Genomic DNA, 26486 nt, shown 5'->3' with positions numbered 1-26486 from the left:
AGGTCATACGGACCCAAGTAACTGTAATAGATAAATGTAAAAAGTGGTATGTTTCAGTTGGTGTAAAGTATTAATGGAATTGCAAAGGAGAGAAGATTTGCTTCTGGTTTGGGGAACCAGGGAAGTGTTTGTGGTAGAAGTATTGACTTTTAGGTGATGATGAGATTCAAGGTGTGGCTTCATTTTGGGTAGCTGTATAGTGAGAGTGAAACTGATTGGATTTCCTGGTAAGACATTGTTTATATGAAGGATTTTCTGAGTCCCTAATTTTTAAATTTTACCTTTCATCCTATACAGTATAATATGCTAGAGACACATATTGTTGGTTTCTTGTTCTGTATTCTTACTTTACTAAGTCTAGTATCATATTTTAGGTGTATTGATTAATGGATTGGATATGGAGTGTGCAAAAACTTTAATTTTTTTTACATATATATTTTTTAATTATTTTTTTTTGCCGTAATCGGGCCTCTCACTGTTGTGGCCTCTCCCATTGCGGAACACAGGCTCCAGATGCGCAGGCTCAGCGGCCATGGCTCACAGGCCCAGCCGCTCCGCGGCATGTGGGATCTTCCCGAACCGGGCACGAACCCATGTCCCCTGCATCTGCAGGCGGACTCTTAACCACTGTGCCACCAGGGAAGCCCAGAAACATTTATTTTTTAATAATGAATTTCTTCAGGTAGGTATCACCCTTTGTGTCCTCACAGTGCAGAAGAAAGAATAGAAATATGTTAGCCCAGATGCTGATTTGCAAAGACGTTGCCCTACTTTAGTTTTAAGTACAACCTTTGGGTCTGAACTCTAGTTTCAGAATTGTTTCCTACGTGCCTGTACTCTATTCATTTTACCATAAAGAAGTCTTTCCATAAACCGTTATTGAAAAGATATTCTATTTAAAAGAATTTGAAAGTTAGTGATATTTATCAATAGACAGTATGACTCCTTTCACTCTGTGACCAGTGACATCTCATTAGGACAAATTTATTGATTTATGATACTGAAGAACTGAAAAACTGGACTGAATTTAGATCGTCTATATTTCTTTAAAGAAAAATGGGGTATAGAATTCACTGTCTCTGAAAAATCCTGACCTTTAGGGTGGCCTACTTTCATATAGATTTACATTTAAAATGAGTGTATTGAATTCCCCTCATTTACGGTAGATGAGCCGGAAGTGGCTGATCTGTTTTCACATGCTTTTGACTCAGTGTGTGGTGAAGGACAGTATTATAGCAGAAGTGTGTCTTTTTGGATGAACATAAATACAGGTAGGCAAGATTGGATTTTGGATGTGGATTTAGAGGTACAACGAGAAATGCTGACATTTCTAAAGCTGTTTTTAAGTATTATGTATTGTTTTGACAGAGAAACAAGACTCAGTATGGGAGCTATGGATGAAAATCAGTTAAAAATTTTATAATACGAATACTAATTTAGAAATATGAACGATCTAGAAAAATTCCTAAATTTCTTTTCACATATTTGACATAATTACTACTGGTGAACAAATTGCTGATCAAGATAATTTAAATTAATGGTGGTTCACCAGAAGGGTGTTTTAAACCCCTCTCCATAATGTAATGATGTCCTTATTTCTTTTTTGAGTATTTGCTGCCCTCTAGTGAGATTTTATTTTTTTTCTCATAATAAAGTACCTATACCAAACTCCTCTTACTATGGAAATAATTGATCTTAATTTTCAAAATATTCCAAACTGTATAATGTCTAATTCACTAATATAGTAAACATTTATTTTTAGAAAGAAAAATAATGCATTTGAAACACAGAATAGCCCTTAGAGGCTATTTAGCCCATAGAGGCTAAACAGATACAACAAACTTATGTAGCTGTAGTTGGTAAATGTAAATTGCACTTTGGTTGAACCCAAGTATAATAAATTATCTTATTGTGGAGACGATTATATTTTAAAGAGATAACGTATTTTAAATTTTAGTAGAGTACCTCACAAATAGTAAATACTATATAAGTATTAGTACTTTTAACAAGAATCTAGAACTTTCACATAATCTAATATAATGTTTTGGAGGTATTAGGTTTTTCTGCAATATACTGTCAGTAATATTCTTTTTTAGTTGTCCATGCAGTATTTCCTTGGTTAAAAACCTTTTGGTGAACTATATCTTCTTTTGTGTCTTTAATATAAAATAAATTATAATTAGGTAAAGATTAATTCACTTCTACAGATTTTGTTAAAAATTAATATTAGTTTTATTTTGATCATATGGATTAGATTTTGAAGGTATTTTGAGCATTAAAGTAATTAGTACAAGTATAAAAATTAATTTATCTTTCTAAAACTGTTTCTCATTTGGTTTTATATATTTTATTAATATGTTACTGAAAAATATATTATTTCTTACCAGTGGTATTGATGCTCTTTTGGAATTAAAACCATTTGTGGAAGAAATCCTCCAAGGAAAAACTTTGACTTTGCCCTTTGAAGGGGTTGACACTTTTGGAAATCAGGTTGGATTTGTGAAGCTGGCAGAAGGAGATCACATAAACCCACTTTTGGAGATAGCAGGTAAAACAAACAGTGATATACTTACATGAAATCTCATCTGTTGAAGAAGCAATTTTTTTCTCCCAAGTCTTATAATAGAGATTTGACATCTTTTAATTTTGGGGAGCCAGTGTAACCTCACTTTATAAGTGAGCTGCTTCAGCATTTGTTTGTATAGGGAAGTAGCCAAATAAAGGGTGGGAAGAGTTATCTTGATTCTTTGACCTGAGGAATATGTTGATTCTGGAAGATGATGGACTGGATCAAGTATTTGTTAGGACTGTCCTAATCATAAGTGTGAAGGATCCAACGCTTATCATGACATTTGACATGTAGTTGGCATTTAGTAAGTATTGAATGAATTAATAAGAATCACCAATTGCCTATTTGGAGGCTTGTGGGCATTGTCAGTTCCATTCCGGAGAATCAGTAGATGAATCAGCAGCATTTTTCTCTGTGCTACCTTTTTACCTTCCTGTTTAGGTACTGCTCTATGAGCAGAAAGTCCATTGGTGGTGGTAGAAGGTCTCACATCCATTGGAGAACACATTGCTTTGTGCAGCACAATTGAAAATGTCAGGGAAATAGAAGCAGAAAATTATAAAACCAGGATGAGTGCTTTTTAAAGATGATCCAGAGATCATAGTTTGGGTGTTAGTAAAACAATTGTTAATGAAACAATTTTTATTTTCATTTCCTCTCATATTGTGCCAGATCGTTTCATGTCATCTCATTTCAGGTTCAATAATCCTTGATTCATAACACAGTCTCATCATTGCTCCATGCTGGGTTTATTTTTATCTATCTGTTTATTTGTCTTAAAATAATATCATAATCATCTGGGAATCCACCACCCAAAACAAAAGCTAGGACCTTGGTAGTAAACTAACCATATTGTCCTTTTCATTAATCTATCCTTTGGCCTTCCTTCATTTTAAGCTAACCATCATCCTGAGGTCAGGGTTTATTTCCTTGTATTCTTCCCAAGTATATGTATTTTTAATTGGTTTTAATCTTATAAAAAGGATATCATATTGTATGAGATCTTTTGAGACATACTTTTTAAAAAACTTAATATATTGTCTTTATGCAGTTTTTAGTTGCCCATTCAAAAATGCACCTCTTTAGGGGTGAGGGAGGCATGAGGATCAGATTTCATTTCATTGTTGGTTAAGTTTTTCTTTTGTGGAGCAAAGTATGTATAAACAACAAACAAGCAAGCAATTAAACAATAGTCATGAGTCAAGTAGGATTTAAAATCATTAGTTGGCCTAGGAGAAGGCAACTCTAACAGTTTTGATGGCAAAGCATTTGGGAACCCATGCCTTCAGTTAACAGACTTAATCTGTTCATCCTGAAATGCTCTGGAGAAAATGCTAGATTCAGGTCTTTCCTTTTGTAATATAAATATGTCTGAGCTCAAGAAACATTTCTAATTAGGCATTCATTCATTGTTCTTTTAAATAATTCAATGGGTGCTTGCAACATTGAGAATTCCATCCATTCTTAGCAATATTCTCACAAAGGCAGTTCCCAGTATTGATGAAAGAGCCATTGTGTGGTGAGGAATGTGAAATCTCACCAGCTTTAGCATGACTCTGAGCTCAAGGGTGTTGGTTTGTCATTTTAGAAAAGGCCACTGCCCCTGTAATTCCTTTCTAGATGCCAGAGACTGTTTCTTAAAAATATATATTCTTTTCTAAATGTTTAAACAAAACATTACAAGAAATGGAAAATAGAATGGCACTCTGTCTACTCATATAATCACTTGCTTTTAATTTTGTGTGTATATTGTTTTGGATTATGTTTTTTAGTTTTTAATTTTTTTTAGCTGCGTCCTGCAGCATGTGGGATCTTAGTTCCCCACCAGGGATCGAACCCGTGCCCCCTGCAGTGGAAGCACGGAGTCCTAACCACTGGACCGCCAGGGAATTCCCTGGATTATAGTTTTTATGCAGTTTTATAAGAAATCTAAATATTTGAATATGTATATGGAAAATTTCAGTGAAGTTTAGTTGAGCCTCAATTTGTGTAGAGTTCAGCTAGTCCAGATGTGCAATACATGGAATTTTTGTTAATATTTTACTTCATTAGATTTATTTTTAAAAGAATGCCTCAGGATTAGTATTGCTTTAGTCCAACAGGATCAGTAAAATAATGTCATTTGTTTTTGTGTCATATTTTATAAACTTTTAAAATATATTACAACTTTCAGAAGAATATATTCCATTGACCAGGGTAATACATTTCTTAGATCATTGTTATAAACTATGTATATGTGTATGCTTATACAAGAATATTAAACTCTTATTTGTTCAACATAAAGGAGGCAGAGCTAGTTGACTTAATCGAAAGAAGGAAATTTTTTTTTTAAGGAAAGGAATTTATTGTTTACATCACTGAAATAGTCCCCGTAAGAACAATACGTACCGTATTTATTTGAAAGAATCAGATTCCTTTCAGATAGAAAACTGTATAAAGCAATACTGTCAACACAAAACAGTGGTCATATTACATATCTACAGGCATAAGCATTGCAAATAAATTTTTCTTTTTAATCTTATGGCTAGATATTTTCACTGCAACACAGTGTTTGCACTTAGAGAAGACAGAGCTGGAACAGGACAAAAACTTTTTGTTCATGTTTTTTAGGGCTGAACCAGTGATACGTCCCATTTCAAAATGTACTGCCTTTAACTGCTTTTAGGACAGTGGTTTTAGGCAGGAGTGCTTCTACTTGGCTAGCACAAAGAAACACACTCTTGTTCCTTAGTTTCATTCCTCATTCTCATGTTTCCTGTTTGTCACACTATGACATATCTATCAGAGCAGACATTTTCCAGTTTTGCTTAAAGAACACTGACACACATACACACCAAACTGAGACAGCTCAGAATTTAGAGATGTTAAGTAGTGAAGTAATAAGAGAAATTGTGTTTATGACAAAGGAATAAGAAAAACTCTCAGTGGTTTTAAGCATACCAAACTAGGTTTCTTACTAAAAACTTTTCTTATTTTGGTTTTAAAAATAGTATTTTCAGATTGGGTTTGGGCTTAGATAAAAACACAGTGAGACAAAAACACAAGACATACTTGTTTCCAAAGTCACAAAATGACATTGTTAAGTATACGTTTTTGTCCACTTTTTGTGTGTGTGTGTGTGTGTGTGGAAAAAAACTCAGTACTCTATGCTGGAGAAAATGTTTTTCAGGAGTTACAGTATATTCATACAGGGGGAAAAAGGTTTTCTTTTTTTTTTTTGCATATCGCTGTGATCTTCAAAAAATATAAAATTAAATTTACAGAAAACTGGAAGACCAAGTATAAGCAGTCTGGTATTTACTGCAATGTCCAGCACTATCATAATGATCTTTAGCATAAAAGCGAAAAGAAATTCATGGATCTCAGGCATCTTCAGTAACTGCCAGTATAGCTTGTAACTGCTGTCCTTGCTTCTTTGAGAGATGCCTTTCCCAGTATTTGTGATTTAGGTCCAAAAAGTCATCTAACTTTGCTATTTCCTTGAGGTACTGGGTTAATTTTAAAAGTTCTTTGTCTTTATCGCGATTTAGGTGTGCTTTCATAAAAGTTCTTAGCTTTAGTCCATTCTGTAGGTTCATTAGAAAATTTCTTCCTATGTCATCAAACATGATGGGTTTTTTTGCTGTAAAACTCTGAAAACTTTCCCCATATAACACCAAGAGGCTTTACATCTATTAATCCTCTCCTGTTACCATAGCAGCACTGTCCAACATGAAGATAATCTTGTAATTTGCATTTGTACTCACTCCCAGCTCTTTCATTTTAGCTTCAATCCACTTCAGATCAGATAACAATGTCATAATCCTCATACGCAGATGTTAGGAATTCATGAAGATATGGCCACATTAATTCTATCCCAGTATCTGCACAAGAGACTATGGTCAAATAATATATAATCAACACCTAGTACCAAAGGTTTTTTCCCTTCCCTGGGAGGATTGAAAATTTCCACTTTGTACTCTTTTACGCTGTGGGAAATTTTCAGTAGGTTTTCCTCCCTATTTTCTGCTTCAACTACTTTATCTTCAATATCAGAGTCGTTAACAACATCATCATTGTCAGGAGGTGGACCTGAGGCATCTTCCAAGCTCTCCTCATGAGTTCCCATCATCATGATTTTAGTATTTGGTTTCAGTTTGAGAGCTCCAAGCTTAACATAATTTTCTGCAGGTTTGCCTTTAACTTTGAGTCAAAGTAACTTCTGACATTTTGGTAACACTCCCGTAAGGGTCTTGAGAAATTGAGATCTAGCACAGTATCATCTTCTGAAAGTGTGGTCACTGAATATTCCTGTCTACCCCATTTTACAATGATAGGAGGAGCCATCCTTGAAACATACGATGAGGCAGCTTGCATTCAGAAAAAGATACCTGGAGCGCGGCGGAACCGGCAGCAGCCCAGGAAAAATTTTTAAAGAACATAACTTTAATTATTAAAGTGTTGATAAAGAAGTTAAGTTTAAGTATATGTTATGAAGTGAAACTAACTTGAAAAATAGTTGAAAATTATAGTTCATGAATAGTCTGATTTACCTAATTTTCATAGAGTTTTTCAATTTTCAAGTTAAAAGAAACAAATTCTTAAAATATTTCACAGTTGTTACAAAAAAAGGACTGAATTTTAGATACTAATATTTGAACTCATTGAAAATTTACAGGGTAAAGAGTAATTTAGAATTAATGTGTAATATTGAAGAAAATTATTACGCATTTTGAACTAATAGTCTGAACTGATGAGTTAGTAACTGTTATTTTTGGTAGATGCCTGTGGACTGAAGAGACCATGCCCATCTTTTTTTTCTTTAATAATTTTTATTGGGATATAGTTGATTTACAATGTTGTGTTAGTTTTAGGTGTACAGCAAAATGAACCTGATATACATATATCCACTCTTTTTTAGGTTCGTTTCCCATATAGGCCATTACAGAGTATTGAGTAGAGTTCCCTGTGCTATACAGTAGGTATTAGTTATCTGTTTTATATATAGTAGTGTGTATGTGTGAATCCTAGTCTTCCAGTTTATCCCTCCCCCACCCCGTAACTGTAAGTTTATTTTCTACATCTGTAACTCTATTTGTTTTGTAGATAAGTTCATTTGCAGCCTTTGTAAAGATTAGTTATCTATTTTATATATAGTAGTGTGTATATGTCAATCCCAATCTCCCAATTTATCCCTCCCCACCTCTTTCCCACTTGGTAACAATAAGTTTGTTTTCTAAATCTGTGACTCCATTTCTGTTTTGTAAGTAAGTTCATTTGTACCATTTTTTTAGATTCCACATATAAGTGATATCATATGGTATTTGTCTTTCTTTGTCTGACTTCACTCAGTATGACAATCTCTAGGTCCATGCATGTTGCTGTAAATGGAATTATTTCACCCTTTTTTATGACTGAATAATATTCCATTGTATAAATGTACCACATCTTCTTTTTTTTTTCTTGCGGTACATGGGCCTCTCACTGTTGTGGCCTCTCCTGTTGTGGAGCACAGGCTCTGGATGCGCAGGCTCAGCGGCCGTGGCTCATGGGCCCAGCCGCTTCGTGGCATGTGGTATCTTCCTGGACTGGAGAACGAACCTGTGTCCCCTACATCGGCAGGCAGACTCTCAACCACTGTGCCACCAGGGAAGCCCCCACATCTTCTTTATTCCTTCCTCTGTCAGTGGACATTTAGGTTGCTTCCGTTTCCTGGCTATTATATGGAAACACAAAAGACCACGAATAGCCAAAGCAATCTTGAGAAGGAAAAAAGGAGCTGGAGGAATCAGGCTCCCTGACTTCAGACTGTGCTACAAAGCTACAGTAATCAAGACAGTATGGTACTGGCACAAAAACAGAAATATAGATCAATGGAACAGGATTGAAAGCCCAGAGCTAAACCCACACACATATGGTCACCTTATCTTTGATAAAGGAGGCAAGAATATACAATGGAGAAAAGACAGTCTCTTCAATAAGTGCTGCTGGGAAAACTGGATAGCTACATATAAAAGAATGAAATTAGAACACTCCCTAACACCATACACAAAAATAAACTCGAAATGGATTAGAGACCTAAATGTAAGACTGGACACTATGAAACTCTTAGAGGAAAACATAGGAAGAACACTCTCTGACATAAATCACAGCAAGATCTTTTTCGATCCACCTCCTAGTGTAATGAAAATAGAAACAAAAAGAGACCACGCCCATTTTTGCGCACTGTGTTCATGTAGGTTTATGGTGGTAGCCGCTTGAGGGAGCTGGTATACAGCAGCCAAGACTGTGTCTCAGCTTACTACCTTGACCTTGAGTGATCCTGTTTTTCCAGAATAAAAATCACCTTCTGCTTTCCAAGCAGTACACAACAGCTCATAGAGCTAAGAAGGTATTGAAAATTAGGCATTTACATGTCATTTCTCCACATTTCACAGTGATGAAATTGCACTGGAAGCTTTTTGCATAGAAATGAATGTGATTTCATTCATTTTTTTGTGTGAAATGTAATTTTGTTAAGAAGTGTATTAGATTGAGAGATTGCTAAAAATTTAGCCTGCTGGGATTATAATAGTCCTTGCAAATCTTTTTTTTTAAAATGAGAATAATGTGCTTGTTTAGCATGATAAAAGATTCCAAGTGCATTTATCTCATAAAAGGAAAAATGAAAGGTTTTCAGGGTGTTCATTTGAACATTACTCTTTCTCTTATTATGACCGTCATGTTCCCCAAAAGATGGAGAGTATATGCCCTGTGTTTCTGCTCCTTGTGGGGATTCTGTTCAGTTGCTGGTATCTTCGGGCCTTTTTCTAAACTGTTCTGCTTTTGCACTTCTAACCACCACAGTCAGATGGGCATCCCAGCAGCCTGCTGACCCTTCCCCGTAATGGCTGGGCTAAGCTGTCTTCAGAGACATCAGCACACCTTAGCCACACATCATTTAGAACTAAGCAAAGACAAGCTTTTCTCCCCAGCCAGAATGTCTGAATCACAGCCCCACTCCCTAGAGGGCCCTCAGAGCCTCTTGTCGCATACCCTGCCTCTGTGCAGGCCCTCAGGCACAAATCCTCATACTTCTCCCCTCTCACCTCTCTTTTTACCTTTTCCATTGTCCCGTATAGGGACAAATTGTTTTTCCTTCTACCCTCCTAGATTCTCCCCCAGGGACCCTGTAGACTTAGACTGACAACAGATTAACAAGGGAAAAGCAAAGGTTTAGTAATGTGTCCAGTACACATCACATGGGTGAAACCTCAATGAAGAGTAACTCACGGGGGTGGCTAGAATATGGGCTCATATAGCATCTTAACAGAAGAATAATAAATTTGTAGAGAAGTGACAAGATAAAGGAAAAGGGTTTTAAGCTTTCAGGGCGGGCAGACTGGGGGGGGCCTCTAATGGAGTAAGGTTTGTGTGTATAGGTCCGCCTTGGCCATACAAATTCCCCAGGAGAGGGGGCTTTTGGCAGTCCTCGTTTTTCACAAGTGTCTGCTTTTGGTCAGACAAGGGAAGCTCTGGGAAAGTTTCTTTTTGCATCTATTGATTCTCTTTGTCTCTAGCTCAAAATATGTCTTATGCCCAAGTGGCACATTTTGGGGTGGCATATTCCCTATATCTTTTATTTTACTTGATTTTCAATCAAACACTTAAATGGATTTACTTTATGCTGGATATTATTCTAATCATCTTACAAATGTTAACCCTTTCAGTCTTAACAACTATGTGAGACAGGGATGATTGTCATCACCCCCGTTTTACAGTTGGGAATCTGAGGCACAAAGAGGCTAAATAATTTGTTAGTAAGTGGTAAAGCCAGGACGCAAATCCAGGCAGTCTGGCTCCATATTCTTTGTTCCTTTTTTTTTTTTAACATCTTTGTTGGAGTATAATTGCTTTAAAATGGTGTGCTAGTTTCTGCTGTATAAAAAAGTGAATCAGCTATACATATACATATATCCCCATATCTCCACCCTCTTGCGTCTCCCTCCCACCCTCCCTATCCCACCCCTCTAGGTGGTCACAAAGCACCGAGCTGATCTCCCTGTGCTGTGAGGCTGCTTCCCACTAGCTATCTATTTTACATTTGGTAGTGTATATATGTCCATGCCACTCTGTCACTTCGTCCCAGCTTACCCTTCTCCCCTTCCCGTGTCCTCAGGTCCATTCCCTATGTCTGTGTCTTTTTTCCTGTCCTGCCCCTAAGTTCTTCAGAACCCTTTTTTTTTTTTAGATTCCATATATATGTGTTAGCATACGGTATTTGTTTTTCTCTTTCTGACTTAATTCACTCTGTATGAGAGACTTGAGGTCCATCCACCTCACTACAAATAACTCAGTTTCGTTCCTTCTTATGGCTGAGCAATATTCCATTGTATATGTGTGCCACATCTTCTTTATCCATTCATCTGTCAGTGGAAACTTAGGTTGCTTCCATGTCCTGGCTATTGTAAATAGAGCTGCAATGAACATTGTGGTAAAAGACTCTTTGAATTATGGTTTTCTCAGGGTATATGCCCAGTAGTGGGATTGCTGGGTCCTCTGGTAGTTCTATTTTTAGTGTTTTAAGGAAACTCCATACCATTCTCCATAGTGACTGTATCAATTTACATTCCCACTGACAGCACAACAGGGTTCCCTTTTCTTCACACCCTCTCCAGCATTTATTGTTTGTAAATTTTTTGATGATGGCCATTCTGACCGGTGTGAGGTGATACCTCATTGTAGTTTTTTTAAAAAAATTAATTAATTAATTTTTGGCTGCATTGGGTCTTTATTGCTGCACACGGGCTTTTTCTAGTTGCAGTGAGCGGGGGCTACTCTTTGCTGCGGTGTGTGGGCTTCGCATTGTGGCGGCTTCTCTTACTGCGGAACACGGGCTCCAGGCGTGGCGCGCGGGCTTTGGTAGTTGTGGCATGCGGGCTCAGTAGCTGTGGCTCACGGGCTCTAGAGCGCAGACTCAGTAACTGTGGCTCACGGGCTTAGTTGCTCCACGGCATGTGGGATCTTCCTGGACCAGGGCTTGAACCCACGACCCCTGCATCGGCAGGTGGATTCTTAACCACTGTGCCACCAGGAAATTCCTCATTGTAGTTTTGATTTGCATTTCTCTAATGATTAGTGACATTGAGCATCCTTTCATGTGTTTGTTGGCAATCTGTAAATCTTCTTTGGAGAAATGTCTATTTAGATCTTCTCCCCGTTTTTGGATTGGGTTCTTTGTGTTTTTGATATTGAGCTGCATGAGCTGCCTGTATATTTTGGAGATTAATCCTCTGTCAGCTGCTTCACTTGCAAATATTTTTTCCCATTCTGAGGGTTGTCTTTTTATCTTGTTTATGGTTTCCTTTGCTGTGCAAAAGCTTTTAAGTTTCATTAGGTCCCATTTGTTTATTTTTGTTTTTATTTCCATTTCTCTAGGAGGTGGGTCTAAAAGGATCTTGCTGTGATTTATGTCATAGAGTGTTCTGCCTGTGTTTTCCATTACGAGTTTTATAGTGGGCTTCCCTGGTGGCGCAGTGGTTGAAAGTCTGCCTGCTGATGCAGGGGACACGGGTTCGTGCCCCGGTCCGGGAAGATACCACATGCTGCGGAGCAGCTGGGCCCATGAGCCACGGCTGCTGAGCCTGTGCATCCGGAGCCTGTGCTCCACAATGGGAGAGGCCACAACAGTGAGAGGCCTGCGTACTGCAAAAAAACAAAAACAAAAAACAACAGAAAAGAGTTTTATAGTGTCTGGCCTTGCAGTTAGGTCTTTAATCCATTTTGAGTTTATTTTTGTGTATGGTGTTAGGGAGTGTTCTAATTTCATTCTTTTATATGTAGCTGTCCAGTTTTCCCAGCACCACTTATTGAAGAGGCTGTTTTCTCCATTGTATATTCTTGCCCCCTTTAAAAACAGTAAGGTGACCGTATGTTTGTTGGTTTATCTCTGGTCTTTCTATCCTGTTGCATTGATCTATATTTCTGTTTTTGTGCCAGTACCATACTGTCTTGATTACTGTAGCTTCGTAGTATAGTCTGAAGTCAGGGAGCCTGATTCCTCCAGCTCTGTTTTTCTTTCTCAAGATTGCTTTGGCTATTTGTGGTCCTTTGTGTTTCCATACAAGTTGTGAAATGTTTTTTTCTCGTTCTGTAAAAAATGCCACTGGTAGTTTGATAGGAATTGCGTTGAATCTGTAGATTGCTTTGGGTAGTATATTCATTTTCACAGTGTTGATTCTTCCAGTCCAAGAACATGGTATATCTCTCCATCTGTTTGTATCATCTTTAATTTCTTTCATCAGTGTCTTACAGTTTTCTGCATACAGGTCTTTTGTCTCCTTAGGTAGGTTTATTCCTAGGTATTTTATTCTTTTTATTGCAGAGGTAAATGGGAGTGTTTCCTTAATTTCTCTTTCAGATTTTTCATCATTAGTGTATGCAAGAGATTTCTGTGCATTAATTTTATATCCCGCTACTTTACCAAATTCATTGATTAGCTCTAGTAGTTTTCTGGTAGTATCTTTGGGATTCTCTATGTATAGTATCATGTCATCTGCAAACAGTGACAGTTTTACTTCTTTTCTGATTTGGATTCCTTTTATTTCTTTTTCTTCTCTGATTGCTGTGGCTAAAACTTCCAAAACTATGTTGAATAATAGTGGTGAGAGTGGGCAGCCTTGGCTTGTTCCTGATCTTAGTGGAAGTGGTTTCAGTTTTTCACCATTGAGAACGTTGTTGGCTGTGGGTTTGTCATATATGGCCTTGATTATGTTGAGGTAAGTTCCCTCTATGCCTACTTTCTGGAAAGTGTTTATCATAAATAGGTGTTGAATTTTGTCAAAAGCTTTTTCTGCATCTATTGAGTTTATCATATGGTTTTTCTCCTTCAATTTGTTAATATGGTTTATCACATTTATTGATTTGCATATACTGAAGAATCCTTGCATTCCTGGGATAAACCCCACTTGATCATGGTGTATGATCCTTTTAATGAGCTGTGGATTCTGTTTGCTAGTATTTTGTTGAGGATTTTTGCATCTATGTTCATCATAGTTTTCTTTTTTTGAGGCATCTTTGTCCATTTTTGGTATCAGGGTGATGGTGGCCTTGTAGAGTGAGTTTGGGAGTGTTCCTCCCTCTGCTGTGTTTTGGAAGAGTTTGAGAAGGATAGGTGTTAGCTCTTCTCTAAATGTTTGATAGAATTCGCCTGTGAAGCCTGGGTCCTGGGCTTTTGTTTGTTGGAAGATTTTTAATCACAGTTTCAACTTCAGTGCTTGTGATTGGCCTGTTTATATTTTCTATTTCTTCCTGGTTCAGTCTTGGGAGGTTGTGCTTTACTAAGAATTTGTCCATTTCTTCCAGGTTGTCCATTTTCTTGGCATAGAGTTGCTTGTTGTAATCTCTCATGATCCTTTGTATTTCTGCAGTGTCAGTTGTTACTTCTCTTTTTTCATTTCTAATTCTATTGATTTGAGTCTTCTCCCTTTTTTTCTTGATGAGTCTGGCTAAAGGTTTATCAATTTTGTTTATCTTCTCAAAGAGCCAGCTTTTAGTTTTATTGATCTTTGCTATTGTTTCCTTCATTTCTTTTTTTAATTTAACTTATTTATTTTTGGCTGCATGGGGTCTTCATTGCTGTGTGCAGGATTTCTCTAGTTGCGGTAAGTGGGGTCCACTCCTTCTTGCGGTGCATGGGCTTCTCATGGCAATGGCTTCTCTTGTTGTGGAGCACCGGCTCTAGGCACGTGGGCTCTAGTAGTTGTGGCTCCCGGGCTCAGTAGTTGTTGCTCACAGGCTCGGTAATTATGGCACATGGGCTTAGTTGCTCTGCGGCATGTGGGATCTTCCTGGACCAGGGCTCGAACCCGTGTCCCTTGCATTGGCATGTGGATTCTTAACCACTGCACCGCCAGGGAAGTCCCCCCTTCATTTCTTTTTCATTTATTTCTGATCTGATCTGTATGATTTCTTTCCTTCTGCTAACTTTGGGGTTTTTTTGTTCTTCTTTCTCTAATTGCTTTAGATGTAAGGTTAGGTTGTTTATTTGAGATGTTACTTGTTTCTTGAGGTAGGATTGTATTGCTGTACAGTTCCTTCTTAGAACTGCTTTTGCTGTATCCCATAGGTTTTGGGTCATCGTGTTTTCATTGTCATTTGTTTCTAGGTATTTTTTGAATTCCTCTTTGATTTCTTCAGTGATCTGTTGGTTGTTTAGTACTGTAGATTTTAGCCTCCATGTGTTTGTATTTTTTACAGATTTTTTCCTGTAATTGATGTCTAGTCTCATAGCCTTGTGGTCAGAAAAGGTACTTGATATGATTTCAGTTTTCTTAAATTAACCAAGGCTTGATTTGTCACCCAAGATATTATCTGTCCTGGAGAAGGTTCCATGAGCACTTGAGAAGAAAGTATATTCTGTTGCTTTTGGATGGAATGTCCTATAAATATCAGTTAAGTCCATCTTGTTTAATATGTCATTTAAAGCTTGTGTTTCCTTATTTATTTTCATTTTGGATGATCTGTCCATTGGTGAAAGTGGGGTCTTAAAGTCCCCTACTATGATTGTGTTACTGTCCATTTCCCCCTTTATGGCTGTTAGCAGTTGCCTTAAGTATTGAGGTGCTCCTATTTTGGGTGCATAAATATTTACAATTGTTATATCTTTTTCTTGGATTGATCCCTTGATCATTATGTAGTGTCCTTCTTTGTCTCTTGTGATAGTGCTTATTTTAAAGTCTGTTTTGTCACTCCAGCTTTCTTTTGATTTCCATTGGCATGGAATATCTTTTTCCATACCCTCACTTTCAGTCTGTATGTGGCCCTAGGTTTGACGTCGGCCTCCTGTAGACAGCATATATACGGGTCTTGTTTTAGTATCCATTCAACCAGTCTATGTCTTTTGGTTGGAGCATTTAATCCATTTACATTTAAGGTAGTTATTGATATGTGTGTTCCTATTACCGTTTTCTTAATTGTTTTGGGTTTGTTATTGTAGGTCTTTTCCTTCTCTTGTGTTTCCTGCCTAGAGAAGTTCCTTTAGGAGTTGTTGTAAAGTTGATTTGGTGGTGCTGAATTCTCTTAGCTTTTGCTTATCTGTAAAGGTTTTAATTTCTCCATCGAATCTGAATGAGATCCTTGCTGAGCAGAGTAATCTTGGTTGTAGGTTTTTCCCTTTCATCACTTTAAATTTGTCCTGCCAGTCCCTTCTGGCTTGCAGAGTTGCTGCTGAAAGATCAGCTGTTAACCTTATGGGGATTCCCTTGTACGTTATTTGTTGCTTTTCCTTTGCTGCTTTTAATATTTTTTCTTTGTATTTAATTTTTGATAGTTTGATTAATATGTGTCTTGGCATGTTTCTCCTTGAATTTATCCTGTATGGGACTCTCTGTGCTTCCTGGACTTGATTGACTATTTCCTTTCCCGTATTAGGGAAGTTTTCAACTACAGTCTCTTTAAATATTTTCTCAGTCCCTTTTTTTTCTCTTCTTCTGGGACCCCTATTATTCGAATGTTGGTGCGTTTAATGTTGTCCCCGAGGTCTCTGAAACTGTCGTCAATTCTTTTCATTTTTTTTTTTCTTTATTCTGCTGTGCAGTGGTTATTTCCAGTATTTTATCCTCCAGGTCACTTATCCATTCTTCTGCCTCAGTTATTCTGCTATTGATTCCTTCTAGAGAGTTTTAAATTTCATTTATTGTGTTGTTCATCATTGTTTGTTTGCTCTTCTTCTAGGTCCTTGTTAACGTTTCATGTATTTCCTCCATTCTGTTTTTAAGATTTTGGATCATCTTTGCTATCATTACTCTGAATTCTTTTTCAGGTAGACTATTTCCTCTTCATTTGTTTGGTCTGGTGAGATTTACCTTGCTCCTTCATCTGCTGTGTATTTCTCTGTCTTCTCATTTTGCTTAGCTTACTGTGTTTGGTGTCTCCTTTCTGCAGGTTGCAGGTTCGTAGTTCCCTTTGTTTTTGGTGTCTGTCCCCAGTGGGTAAGTTTGTTTCAGTGGGTTGTGTAGGCTTCCTCTTGGAGGGGACTGGTGCCTGTGTTCTGGTGGATGAGGCTGGATCTTGTCTTTCTGGAGGGCAGGACCACGTCTGGTGTTGTGTTTTGGGGTGTCTGTGAACTTATTATGATTTTAGGCAGCCTCTCTGCTAATGGGTGGGGTTGTGTTCCTGTCTTGCTAGCTGTTTGGCATAGAATGTCCAGCACTGTAGCTTGCTGGTCGTTGAGTGGAGCTGGGTCTTAGCATTGAGATGGAGATCTCTGGGAGAGCTTTCGCTGTTTGATATTACATGGGGCCAGGAGGTCTCTGGTGGACCAATGTCCTGAACTCTTCTCTCCCACCTCAGAGACTCAGGCCTAACCCTCTGCTGGAGTACCAAGACTCTGTCAGCCACCCAGAAAAGCTAGAAGATGCTGAGGTTGTATAGAATATTCCTTGCAGCTCCTTTCTTTTGGAAACCTTTTGATCTGCACTCTACTTCTCCCTCCTTCTCTACTGTCTTCTCACAAATAACCTGGACTTTCCACCAGGGATGTTGAAGAGAAGACACATGGATCTACGTAGATCTCAGCGTATGATTTTCTTACTTTGCTTGGCAGAGAAATTTCATCTCTTCACTTCAGGGAAGCACTTTACGGCTTCTCTTTGGCGTATCTGAATTGCCAGTGTCACTCCTCTGGCACTTTGAGGCCATTATTAAGTAAAATTAGGGTCACTTGAACATAAGCACTGCAGTATCGTGAGGTGTGAAGTGACAAACCTGTGTTCTTTTTTTAACGGTATTATTTATTGTAACGTATGTGTGATATACAGTCTACGTAAAGAAGAATATTTGATACAGAATAAATGCCCAATTAAGAAATGTTAGCTACCATTATCATTGTCATGAAACAGTCTCCGAAAGCATTACTTTTACTGGTTGTGTAATATTTGCTTGCATTATAATTTATTTTACTATTTCCCTCTTGTTAGATTTTTTTTAAATTGAGCTATAATTGATTTATAACATTATATTTGTTTCTGGGGTTCAACATAATGATTTGATATTTGTATGTACTGCAAAATGATCACCACAATAAATCTAGTTAACATCCGTCAGCACACATAGTTATAAAATTTTTTTTCTTGTGATGAGAATGTTTAAGATTTACTCTTTTAACAGCCTTCAAATATGCAAGACAGTATTATTAAGTATGGGCAGCATGGTGTACATTACATCCCCAGGACTTATTTTTTTAATAAGTGGCAGTTTGCATCTTTTGACCTCCTTCACCCATCTTGCCACTCCCACCAGATCCTGTGTTCATAATCACTATGCTGGTCTGTTACACTGTAAATGAACAACAGGACTCCTAACCAGTGTCTGGGAGCACCCCCTGTACCTTCCAGCCTAAGCTGAAGCCCGGCTCCAGTCCGAGATCATAGCTTCCTTGGTGCACCAAATGCCTCACACCACGGGACCCAGAAACGTCACCCACTTTCTCTTAGTTGTTTCTTGCTTTGTCCCTGTTTTGCCCTCACACAAAAGCCTTTTTTTTATTGGTGGTTCGTGGTGTCAGGTTTTGTTACCCTCTACCTCTCCTTTCTGCTGTTGTCTGAATATTTCCTCTTGGGCATTGAGGGCTTTGTTCGCTCTCTTGCTGCAGCCCTGTGAGCACAGCCGTCCAACCATCCTGGCTCACAGTGAGCTGTGGGGTCCGTCAGAGCTGATTGCCGGCCTGCTCCCTGACCCACAACGCAGCCTGTGACCAGCTGAGTGACTTTAAGCAATCTATCTAATTCCTTACTTAATTTCCTTATTTGTAAAACAAATGTAATAGAAACTATTCTCAAAACAAAATGAGATAATATACATGAAGTGCTTTGGTATAGTGTTTGGCACATGTACAGTGTTAGATGATAGCTATTATCATTAGTAATAATAATAATAATAACAATTACCCCCCCCCCCCCGACTACTACCATTACAACTGTTCCTTTTCTTGAAATCCCTTGACTTCTTTGACAGTAGCCTCGTATACTCTGCTCCAGCAGTTTGTAAGCATAGTGAAATCTTTGACTCTTCATCTGCCAGAATGACTCTGAGTATAGCTGGGTATAGCTGTCTATCACAACTTTCCAGACTCCTTGCTATGGCCCACGGTATCCTTGTGTTCTGGTGTCCTGCTGAGGTCTCCTGTCTTAACCTGCTTCTCTCTTCTCCCTCAGTATGCTCCAGTTACACTGCTTCTTTTCAGGTATGGGAAGGAATTGAATAAATACAAAAAATAAAAAGTTAAAAATAGATAAAATTGTATTACTTAGGATTATAAAAGTATTGTCTCTTTATTATTCATTTTGATGTTCTTTTATACAGCTAAGTCTCCTTGTGTTTAAAATATACATTAAGAAATTGTTCTTCAGACAATTTGCTTCTAAATATGAGGTGAATTATATTATTTAGAGAGCATTCGTAGATGACTTTTGAAGGATATCTGATGTATTTGCTATGTGCTTTTCTATTTAGCGCTTGAAAGAATGTCTTTGGTACTAGGAGGAATTGAACAATTTATTAAAATATTCATAAGTTTCTCTTCCAGAACATGAGTTAACATAGATGAAAAATGACATGTGGTTTTTACACTAGCAAGAATTTTTCTGATCTCAAGAATGATATTTCTATAACCATTACCCAGTATTCTGGCTGAGCAATAGATTATACTTATAGATTATATTAGGAATATAGAGTCAGTCCTAAGAAATAACTTTCCCAAATGAAGGTGACATTTGTTCCCCATATTTCTATGTACCTAGAGAATATACTCTGCTGGAACAACACAGTAATAAAAATGAAATGTGCTTTGTGACAAATTATTTAAACCGGTATTGTGGATAGATATCCATCATCAAAGAGTTCAGGCCCAGTGAATAATGAGAACTGTTGGATCAAAATTTGATGTAACTGAAGCCAGTAAATCAGAAAATGTTGTTTCTTTAGAATCAATTTATAATAATACTGATATAGCAAATTAAATAATATGTAAAAACAAATGTAGATAGTAATGAACATTACAAATACCTACTATTTTGATTTCTGTTAACAAAGCTCCTTTCCTTATATCTCTTGTATTTTCTGATAATTCTAAACTTTGTCTTTCTCCTTCTTGTGCTAAAATCTGTCCCATGAGACTATAAACTCCATAAAAGCAGGGACTGTTTGCTGTCTTCAGGACATATTGTACCTGGCACATAGGAGAACTGCTCAGTAAATAACTTAACAAATGAATTTTACCTTTGACACTTTCTAGCCATTTCTATTTTGAGGGTTGGTATGAACACGTTGCTAAGTTGCCATCCGAAGCTCTTCTATGTGATAATTCTTCAAATACTTGAACACTTAGAAGATAAGTCCTAATCTCTTTAGTCAAATTTTAGGGATTTAGTAAGTTAGTCCATTATGGTATATGTTAAACCATCAGACGTTGCCAATATTTGACTGTTTTTGAGCAATAAAAATGACAGTTTTATAATATTCAGCTTAATGTTTTGATATTAGATGTGTTTAAAACAGGTGAGAACATGCCGAAATAAAGAAGTTTAAAGCTGGGCTATGATAGGGTAGTTGAGAAAAGATATACCTGTTTGTGCTTATATGAACTAAAAGGTGATAAGTTCATTGTAACAGTACAGGCAGACTTCATTTTATTGCTCTTTGCTTTATTGTGTTTGACAGATAACTGCTTTTTTTTTTTTTTTTAACAAATTGAAGGTAACCCTATATAGAGCAAGTCTATCAGTGACATTTTTCTAACAACATTTGCTCATTTAGTGTTTCTATGTCACATTTTGGTAATTCTTGCAATATTTCAAACTTTTCTGTGATTATTATATTTTTTATGGCGATCTGTGGTCAGTGATCTTCGGGGTGCCATGAACCGTGCACATATAAGACGGCCAACTTAATAAATGTGTGTCTTCCGACTGCTCCACTGACTGTCCGTTTCCCCATCTCTCGCCCACTCTTTGGACCTCTCTATTCCTTGAGACACAATAATACTGAAATTAGGCCAGTTAGTAACCCTACAACGGCCTCTAAGTGTTCAAGTGAAAGGAAGAGTTCATCAATGCATCAAACTTCACTGGTGTCTTATTTTAAGGCACTGCCGCAGCCTTCCCAGCCCTCAGCAGCCATCACCCTGATCAGTCAGTCGCCGTTGACATTGAGGCAAGACCCTCCACCAGCCAAAAAAATTAGTATTCACTGAAGGCTCAGATGATGGTTAGAATTTTTGAGCAATAAAGTACATTGTTTTTTAGGTGTAATGCTATTGCACATTGAATAGACTACAGTATAGTGTAAATATGACTTTTTATGTCCCCCCCCAAATTTGTGTGACTTGCTTTATTGTGATATTCTGCTTTATTGTGGTGGTCTGGAACTGAACCCTCAGAATCTCTGAGGCATGACTGTAATTGGTACGAATACAGTCTTCTTTAAACATGCATATGCTGGATTGTTGTCTTTTTGTTTAGGTTGCCTAGTATCTAAACTCTTCCGCACTCTCTCTCATGTCAGATATGTGCTTTCACAGACTTTTCTTTTTGGTGTTACGTGATCTTGCTTTGGCCCAGACTTTGAGTCAGAAGCTAGCAACCTGAGCAAAAAAGGACTGTGCAGAATCCATTGTGGGGATAGGTTGTGTCATCAGTGTCTAAAGCAGGTGACAGTTCTTGCCCTTTGTGTGTGTGCATGGCTTCAGTAGTGCCGGCTGGGAGAGGTGGTGGCATCCCCAGACCTGTTATCCACTGTTGGATCCAATGTTGGGCATCTTGGCTTCCTAGCCTTCCAGGCTGCGACTCTAGTCCTCTCAGTGTTATTATATAAATTCCTTTCCTGCTTAACTCAACCAAAGTGGTCATCTGTTGCTTACAACTAAGAACTAGTGTTTTTTTGGTATTTTAATGGTCTACTGCTTAACCTTTTTTATTACCATAGAAGAGAGAGGAAAAATCATGGTGGCAGTGACTCACAGTGAATGGCTTTAGGACATGCCCCAAATTTACAAACCGATCAAAACATCACATTTAGCACATACTAGCACTTGGTAGATATTACAGAAGTAAAATAACAAAGGGAGATTTTTGAAAATGTGGTGGGATAATATTTTGAGATACCAAGTTTTTATCTGTGTGTCTCTTGTATTCCTTCTTTAATGCCTAGCCCCCCATCCAAGCAGTGGCACCTCGTGCTCAGAAGAGAGAGAATACTGCAGAAAAAATAGAGAAAGGGCTTTGGGGTTTCAACAACAAAGGATAATGGTGTTTTTCCTGCCCTGATGCTAGGGAAGATTCCCTAGTTTGGGTGAAGGAGAGAGTCAGAGGCTAAGCTAGAGTGTGAATTCTTTTTTTTTTTTTGGCGGTACGCAGGCCTTTCACTGATGTGGCCTCTCCCGTTGTGGAGCACAGGCTCCAGATGCGCAGGCTCAGCGGCCATGGCTCATGGGCCTAGCCGCTCCGTGGCGTGTGGGATCTTCCCGGACCGGGGCACGAACCCGTGTCCCCTGCATCGGTAGGCAGAGTCTCAACCACTGCGCCACCAGGGAAGCCCTAGAGTGTGAATTCTTGCCGCTCCATCATCCCCTGAATGAAGCAACAGAAACACCCTAAGTCTGAGAGCAAGAGTGACCTGTGTTCTGTTTCTGAGACGTGTCCATAGAGGTAGCAAAGCCAGAGTGGCAGTGGAAGTGAAGAGAGGATGGTCTTGTGTGATGGATGGCTGTACAGTATTCTCACCAGTTCCACCTTTGCCCTAGGATGCTCTGCTTTTTCTGTGTGCTCAAGAGTAGTGGAAGGGGGCTTCCCTGGTGGCGCAGTGGTTAAGAACCTGCCTGCTAATGCAGAGGACACGGGTCCAAGCCCTGGTCTGGGAAGATCCCACATGCTGCAGAGCAACTAAACCCGTGTGCCACAACTACTGAGCCTGCGCGCTAGAGCCCGTGAGCCACAACTACTGAGCCCGTGTGCCGCAACTACTGAAGCCTGCACACCTAGAGCCTGTGCTCTGCAACAAGAGAAGCCACCGCAATGAGAAGCCCACACACCACAACGAAGAGTAGCCCCCGCTTGCCGCAACTAGAGAGAGCCCGCACGCAGCAAGGAAGACCAAACACAGCCAATAAATAATAAATTAAAAAAAAAAAAAAAGGAGTAGTGGAAGGGTGGTAAGGGGCCTCAGCTCCATTGAGTTTATGAGTTTGTGAGCAATAGAATGAAATCTTGTGTACCTGCGAGGGCACAGAAATTACAGAGAGTCATTGTATAGGGGAACAAGGGAGGATGCAACTTCAAAAGCCAAGTCTGGTACATGTCTCAGGAGATGCCAGATGGTGACCCAAGACCCCAGTGCCCCCCCTCCCCCATCTTAAACACAGTGACATTCCATTTAGCTGTCTTTCCTTCAACTAATACATTTCCAGGGAAAGAGAAGAACACTTTCAATCTCCTGAGACTCAGTTGCTCTCACCAGGAAGACATGTATATTTCAGTTGAAATATAGATGAGTAAAGAAAGTTACTATCATACATAAATTTCCCTTGCTTAAAACCCCCAGAATTTCCCACCAACCTTAGAATACAATCCAAAGCTTTTGCCGTGCCTCGTAAGGGCCCCTGCCCACTTCTCTAAACCCCCTTCCTACCTCTTCCCCGATCCCCCGCTCATCCTGTTCCGGTTATCCTACCCTTTTTACTGCTTTTGGACCTACTAACCACTTTTCACCATGGAAGCTGTTCCTTCTGCCATGAGCACCCTCGCTCCAGATACACACGTGATTCTCTTCTAGACCTCATCCAGGTGGCTTCTCAAATGTCTCATCTTTGGAACAGGATTCCCAGACCACCTTCTCTGAAATAACAACCCCTTTTCTTCCACATCACTTTGTATGCCCCTACTGCTTTATTTTTCTTTGTGTCACTTGTTGATACCCCGCATTGTGTATTTATTTGTTTGTGGCACCCAGTATAGTTGGATGCTCCCTGAGGACTGGGGATTTATTTTGTCCATTGTGTCCCCGGCACCCAGAACATTACCTGGCGTATCTTTTATTTTTAAGGACACATTTCCTTGAAACATTAGGTAATCTTTCATTAGGCTCATGGTTTTAATTGTTAGAAAAATTAGGACATACTTAACATTGATGAGAATTAGCTGAACTTAAAAGGGACAGTTTCTCACTGAATCTTTATTTATTTATTTATTTTTATATCTTTATTGGAGTATAATTGCTTCACAGTGTTGTGTTAGTTTCTGTTGTACAACAAAGTGAATCAGCTATAAGTATACATTTATATATACATCCCCACATCGCCTCCCTCTTGAGCCTCCCTCCCACCCTCCCTATCCCACCCCTCTAGGTGGTCACAAAGCAGTGAGCCGATCTCCTTGTGCTATGCGGCAGCTTCCCACTAGCTATCTATTTTACATTTGGTAGTGTACATATGTCCATGTCACTCTCTCACTTTGTCCCAGCTTACCGTTCCCCATTTGTGTTCTCAAGTCCCTTCTCCACGTCTGCGTCTTTATTCCTGCCCTGCCACTAGGTTCATCAGTGCCGTTTTTTTAGATTCCATATATGTGCGTTAGCATACGGTATTTGTTTTTCTCTTTCTGACTTACTTCACTCTGTATGACAGACTCTAGGTCCATCCACCTCATTACAAATAACTCAGTTTCATTCCTTTTTATGGCTGAGTAATATTCCATTGTATATATGTGCCACCTCTTCTTTATTCATCTTTTGATGGCCATTTAGGTTGCTTCCATGTCCTGGCAATTGTAAATAGTGCTGCAGTGAACATTGTGGTACATGTCTCTTTTTGAATTATGGTTTTCTCAGGGTATATCCCCAGTAGTGGGATTGCTGGGTCATATGGTAGTTCTATTTTTAGTTTATTAAGGAACCTCCATACCGTTCTCCATAGTGGCTGTATCAATTTACATTCCCACCAACAGTGCAAGAGGGTTCCCTTTTCTCCACACTCTCTCCAGCATTTATTGTTTGTAGATTTTTTGATTATGGCCATTCTGACCAGTGTGAGGTGATACCTCATGGTGGTTTTGATTTGTATTTCTCTAATGATTCGTCACTGAACATTTAGATTGAATGTAGGGACTTCCCTGGTGGTCCAGCTGTTAGAACTCTGCGCTCCCAATGCAGGGGGCCTGGGTTCGATCCCACATGCTGCAACTAAAGATCCTGAATGCCACAACTAAGACCCAGCACAGCCAAATAAATAAATAAATAAATTTAAAAAATAGATTGAATATAGTCTTATTTGAGATTCAAAGATGTATTCTGTGTCCTATATTTTACCAGTTTCTATTTTTTTTTTTTGACATTATTGGTGGGATTATTGCTACTGAAGGGACCCTGTATAAGTTTTTTGATCATTGCTTTTCAAACTTTCTTTTTGGTAAGGATTGGGATCCTTTAAAAAAAATGAAATGGTACTCAGAAGTTCAGTGTGTAAAACAGGGGAACTTCTCGGACTGAAACCAATGTGTGTGGGCATGGTGGAAGGCGGCAGAACCCCCTGCCTTCCTCTTCCTCATTGAATTGTTGAGGCAGCTTCTGTGCCCTTCCTTACTCCCAGGGCTCAAGCTGGGGTTTCAGCCAGCTTGAAGATGACAAGGGTAGAAGTTAGGGCACGTGGATCACAGTTCCTTCTTAACTGCTAACAAGGAGTGTGACCTTGAACATCTTATGTTTCAGTTTTCTTATCTTTACAATTGACTTATATATTAGCCCTGATTTTAAGGGGAAAAGACCAAATGAAAAGTTGTTTACCAAAGGTCTTTGAAAGGGATGGATTCTTCACATGTGTGGCAAAGGACTCTCTCCTCTTTGTGCATTCTGCTATGATGCTTGTGCCCTCGTAGCAATGTTATATTGCCAACGTATTGTCAGTTTGTTACTGTGCTTCTTATTTTTAAACCTTTTATTCAAAAGTAATATGTGCTCATTGTAATCCTTCAAACAATATAAATATGTATAAAGAAAACATTACTGTTCTCTTCTGCCTCTATTCAATCTCAACCTCCATTCTAAGGTATTCTATACTATTTTGCTATGCTAATAAAAACATAAATATCTAGCATTTATTTTCTTTCTTTCTCTCTCTTTTAAACCATGAAATTATGTTATGGATATAGTAACCATGCAACTTGCCTGTTTTTGCTTAATAGATATCATGGATGTCTTTTCAGGCCAATATATGTAGCTCTAATTCATTCTTTTCATTATGATAGTTCTTAGTATGGCCCTATGGTAATTTAACAACCATTTCTTTATTGATGAAGGTTATTTCCAGTTTGTGATAATTCAAACAATGCTAAGTATCTTCTATATAGAATCTTATGTATTGGTACTTTTATTTATTTTTGTGTATTTTCTTAATATTGGAATTACTGGTTCAAAATGCTTGTATAGCTTAAATTTCAATAGTTAACTGCCCAGATTATTTTCCATTGTGGTTGTGGTATAGCTCTCATTCCCTAACAGCCATTAGTTCTTCAAGTATCTTCTCTTATCTCTTTCTCTCTTGCCTCTTTTTCAGGGACTCCACTTATACATGTATTTGGCAACCTAAGTTGCCTCACAGCTTACTGATGTTCTGTTCCTTTTTTTTTTTTCTTATTTCTTTTTCTTCTCTGTTTTATTTTGGGTGGTTTTTATTGTTACGTCTTCAAGTTCACTAATTTTTTGTTCTGCAGTGTCTAATCTGTTCTTAATTCCATCCAGTTTATTTTTCTCAGACCTTGCAGTTTTAATCTCTATAAATTTAATTTGGGTCTTTTTTTTATAGTTTGCATGTCTGAACTTAACTTTCTGAACAGAAGGAATACAGTTATAATAACTACTTTGAAGCCCTTATCTGCTAATTCTAACATCTCTGTTAGTTCTGGGTCACTTTTGA

General features: G+C 38.3%; 1 protein-coding gene across 2 annotated transcripts in view; it reads left to right on the top strand.

Annotated features, from left to right (window-relative positions):
• AKAP7 (A-kinase anchoring protein 7) overlaps positions 1 to 26486 on the top strand; it is a 138210-nt gene that overhangs the window by 33767 nt on the left and 77957 nt on the right. For both annotated transcript variants that reach the window (XM_032651566.1, XM_032651568.1), the window contains exon 5: positions 2388 to 2548. In XM_032651566.1, the coding sequence (XP_032507457.1) occupies positions 2388 to 2548 (161 nt within the window). The remainder of the gene's footprint in view (positions 1 to 2387; positions 2549 to 26486) is intronic.

Source organism: Phocoena sinus, chromosome 12 (genome assembly GCF_008692025.1).
Source record: "Phocoena sinus isolate mPhoSin1 chromosome 12, mPhoSin1.pri, whole genome shotgun sequence".
NCBI classification, from domain to species: domain Eukaryota; kingdom Metazoa; phylum Chordata; class Mammalia; order Artiodactyla; family Phocoenidae; genus Phocoena; species Phocoena sinus.
This window is presented reverse-complemented; position numbering and strand designations above follow the sequence as displayed.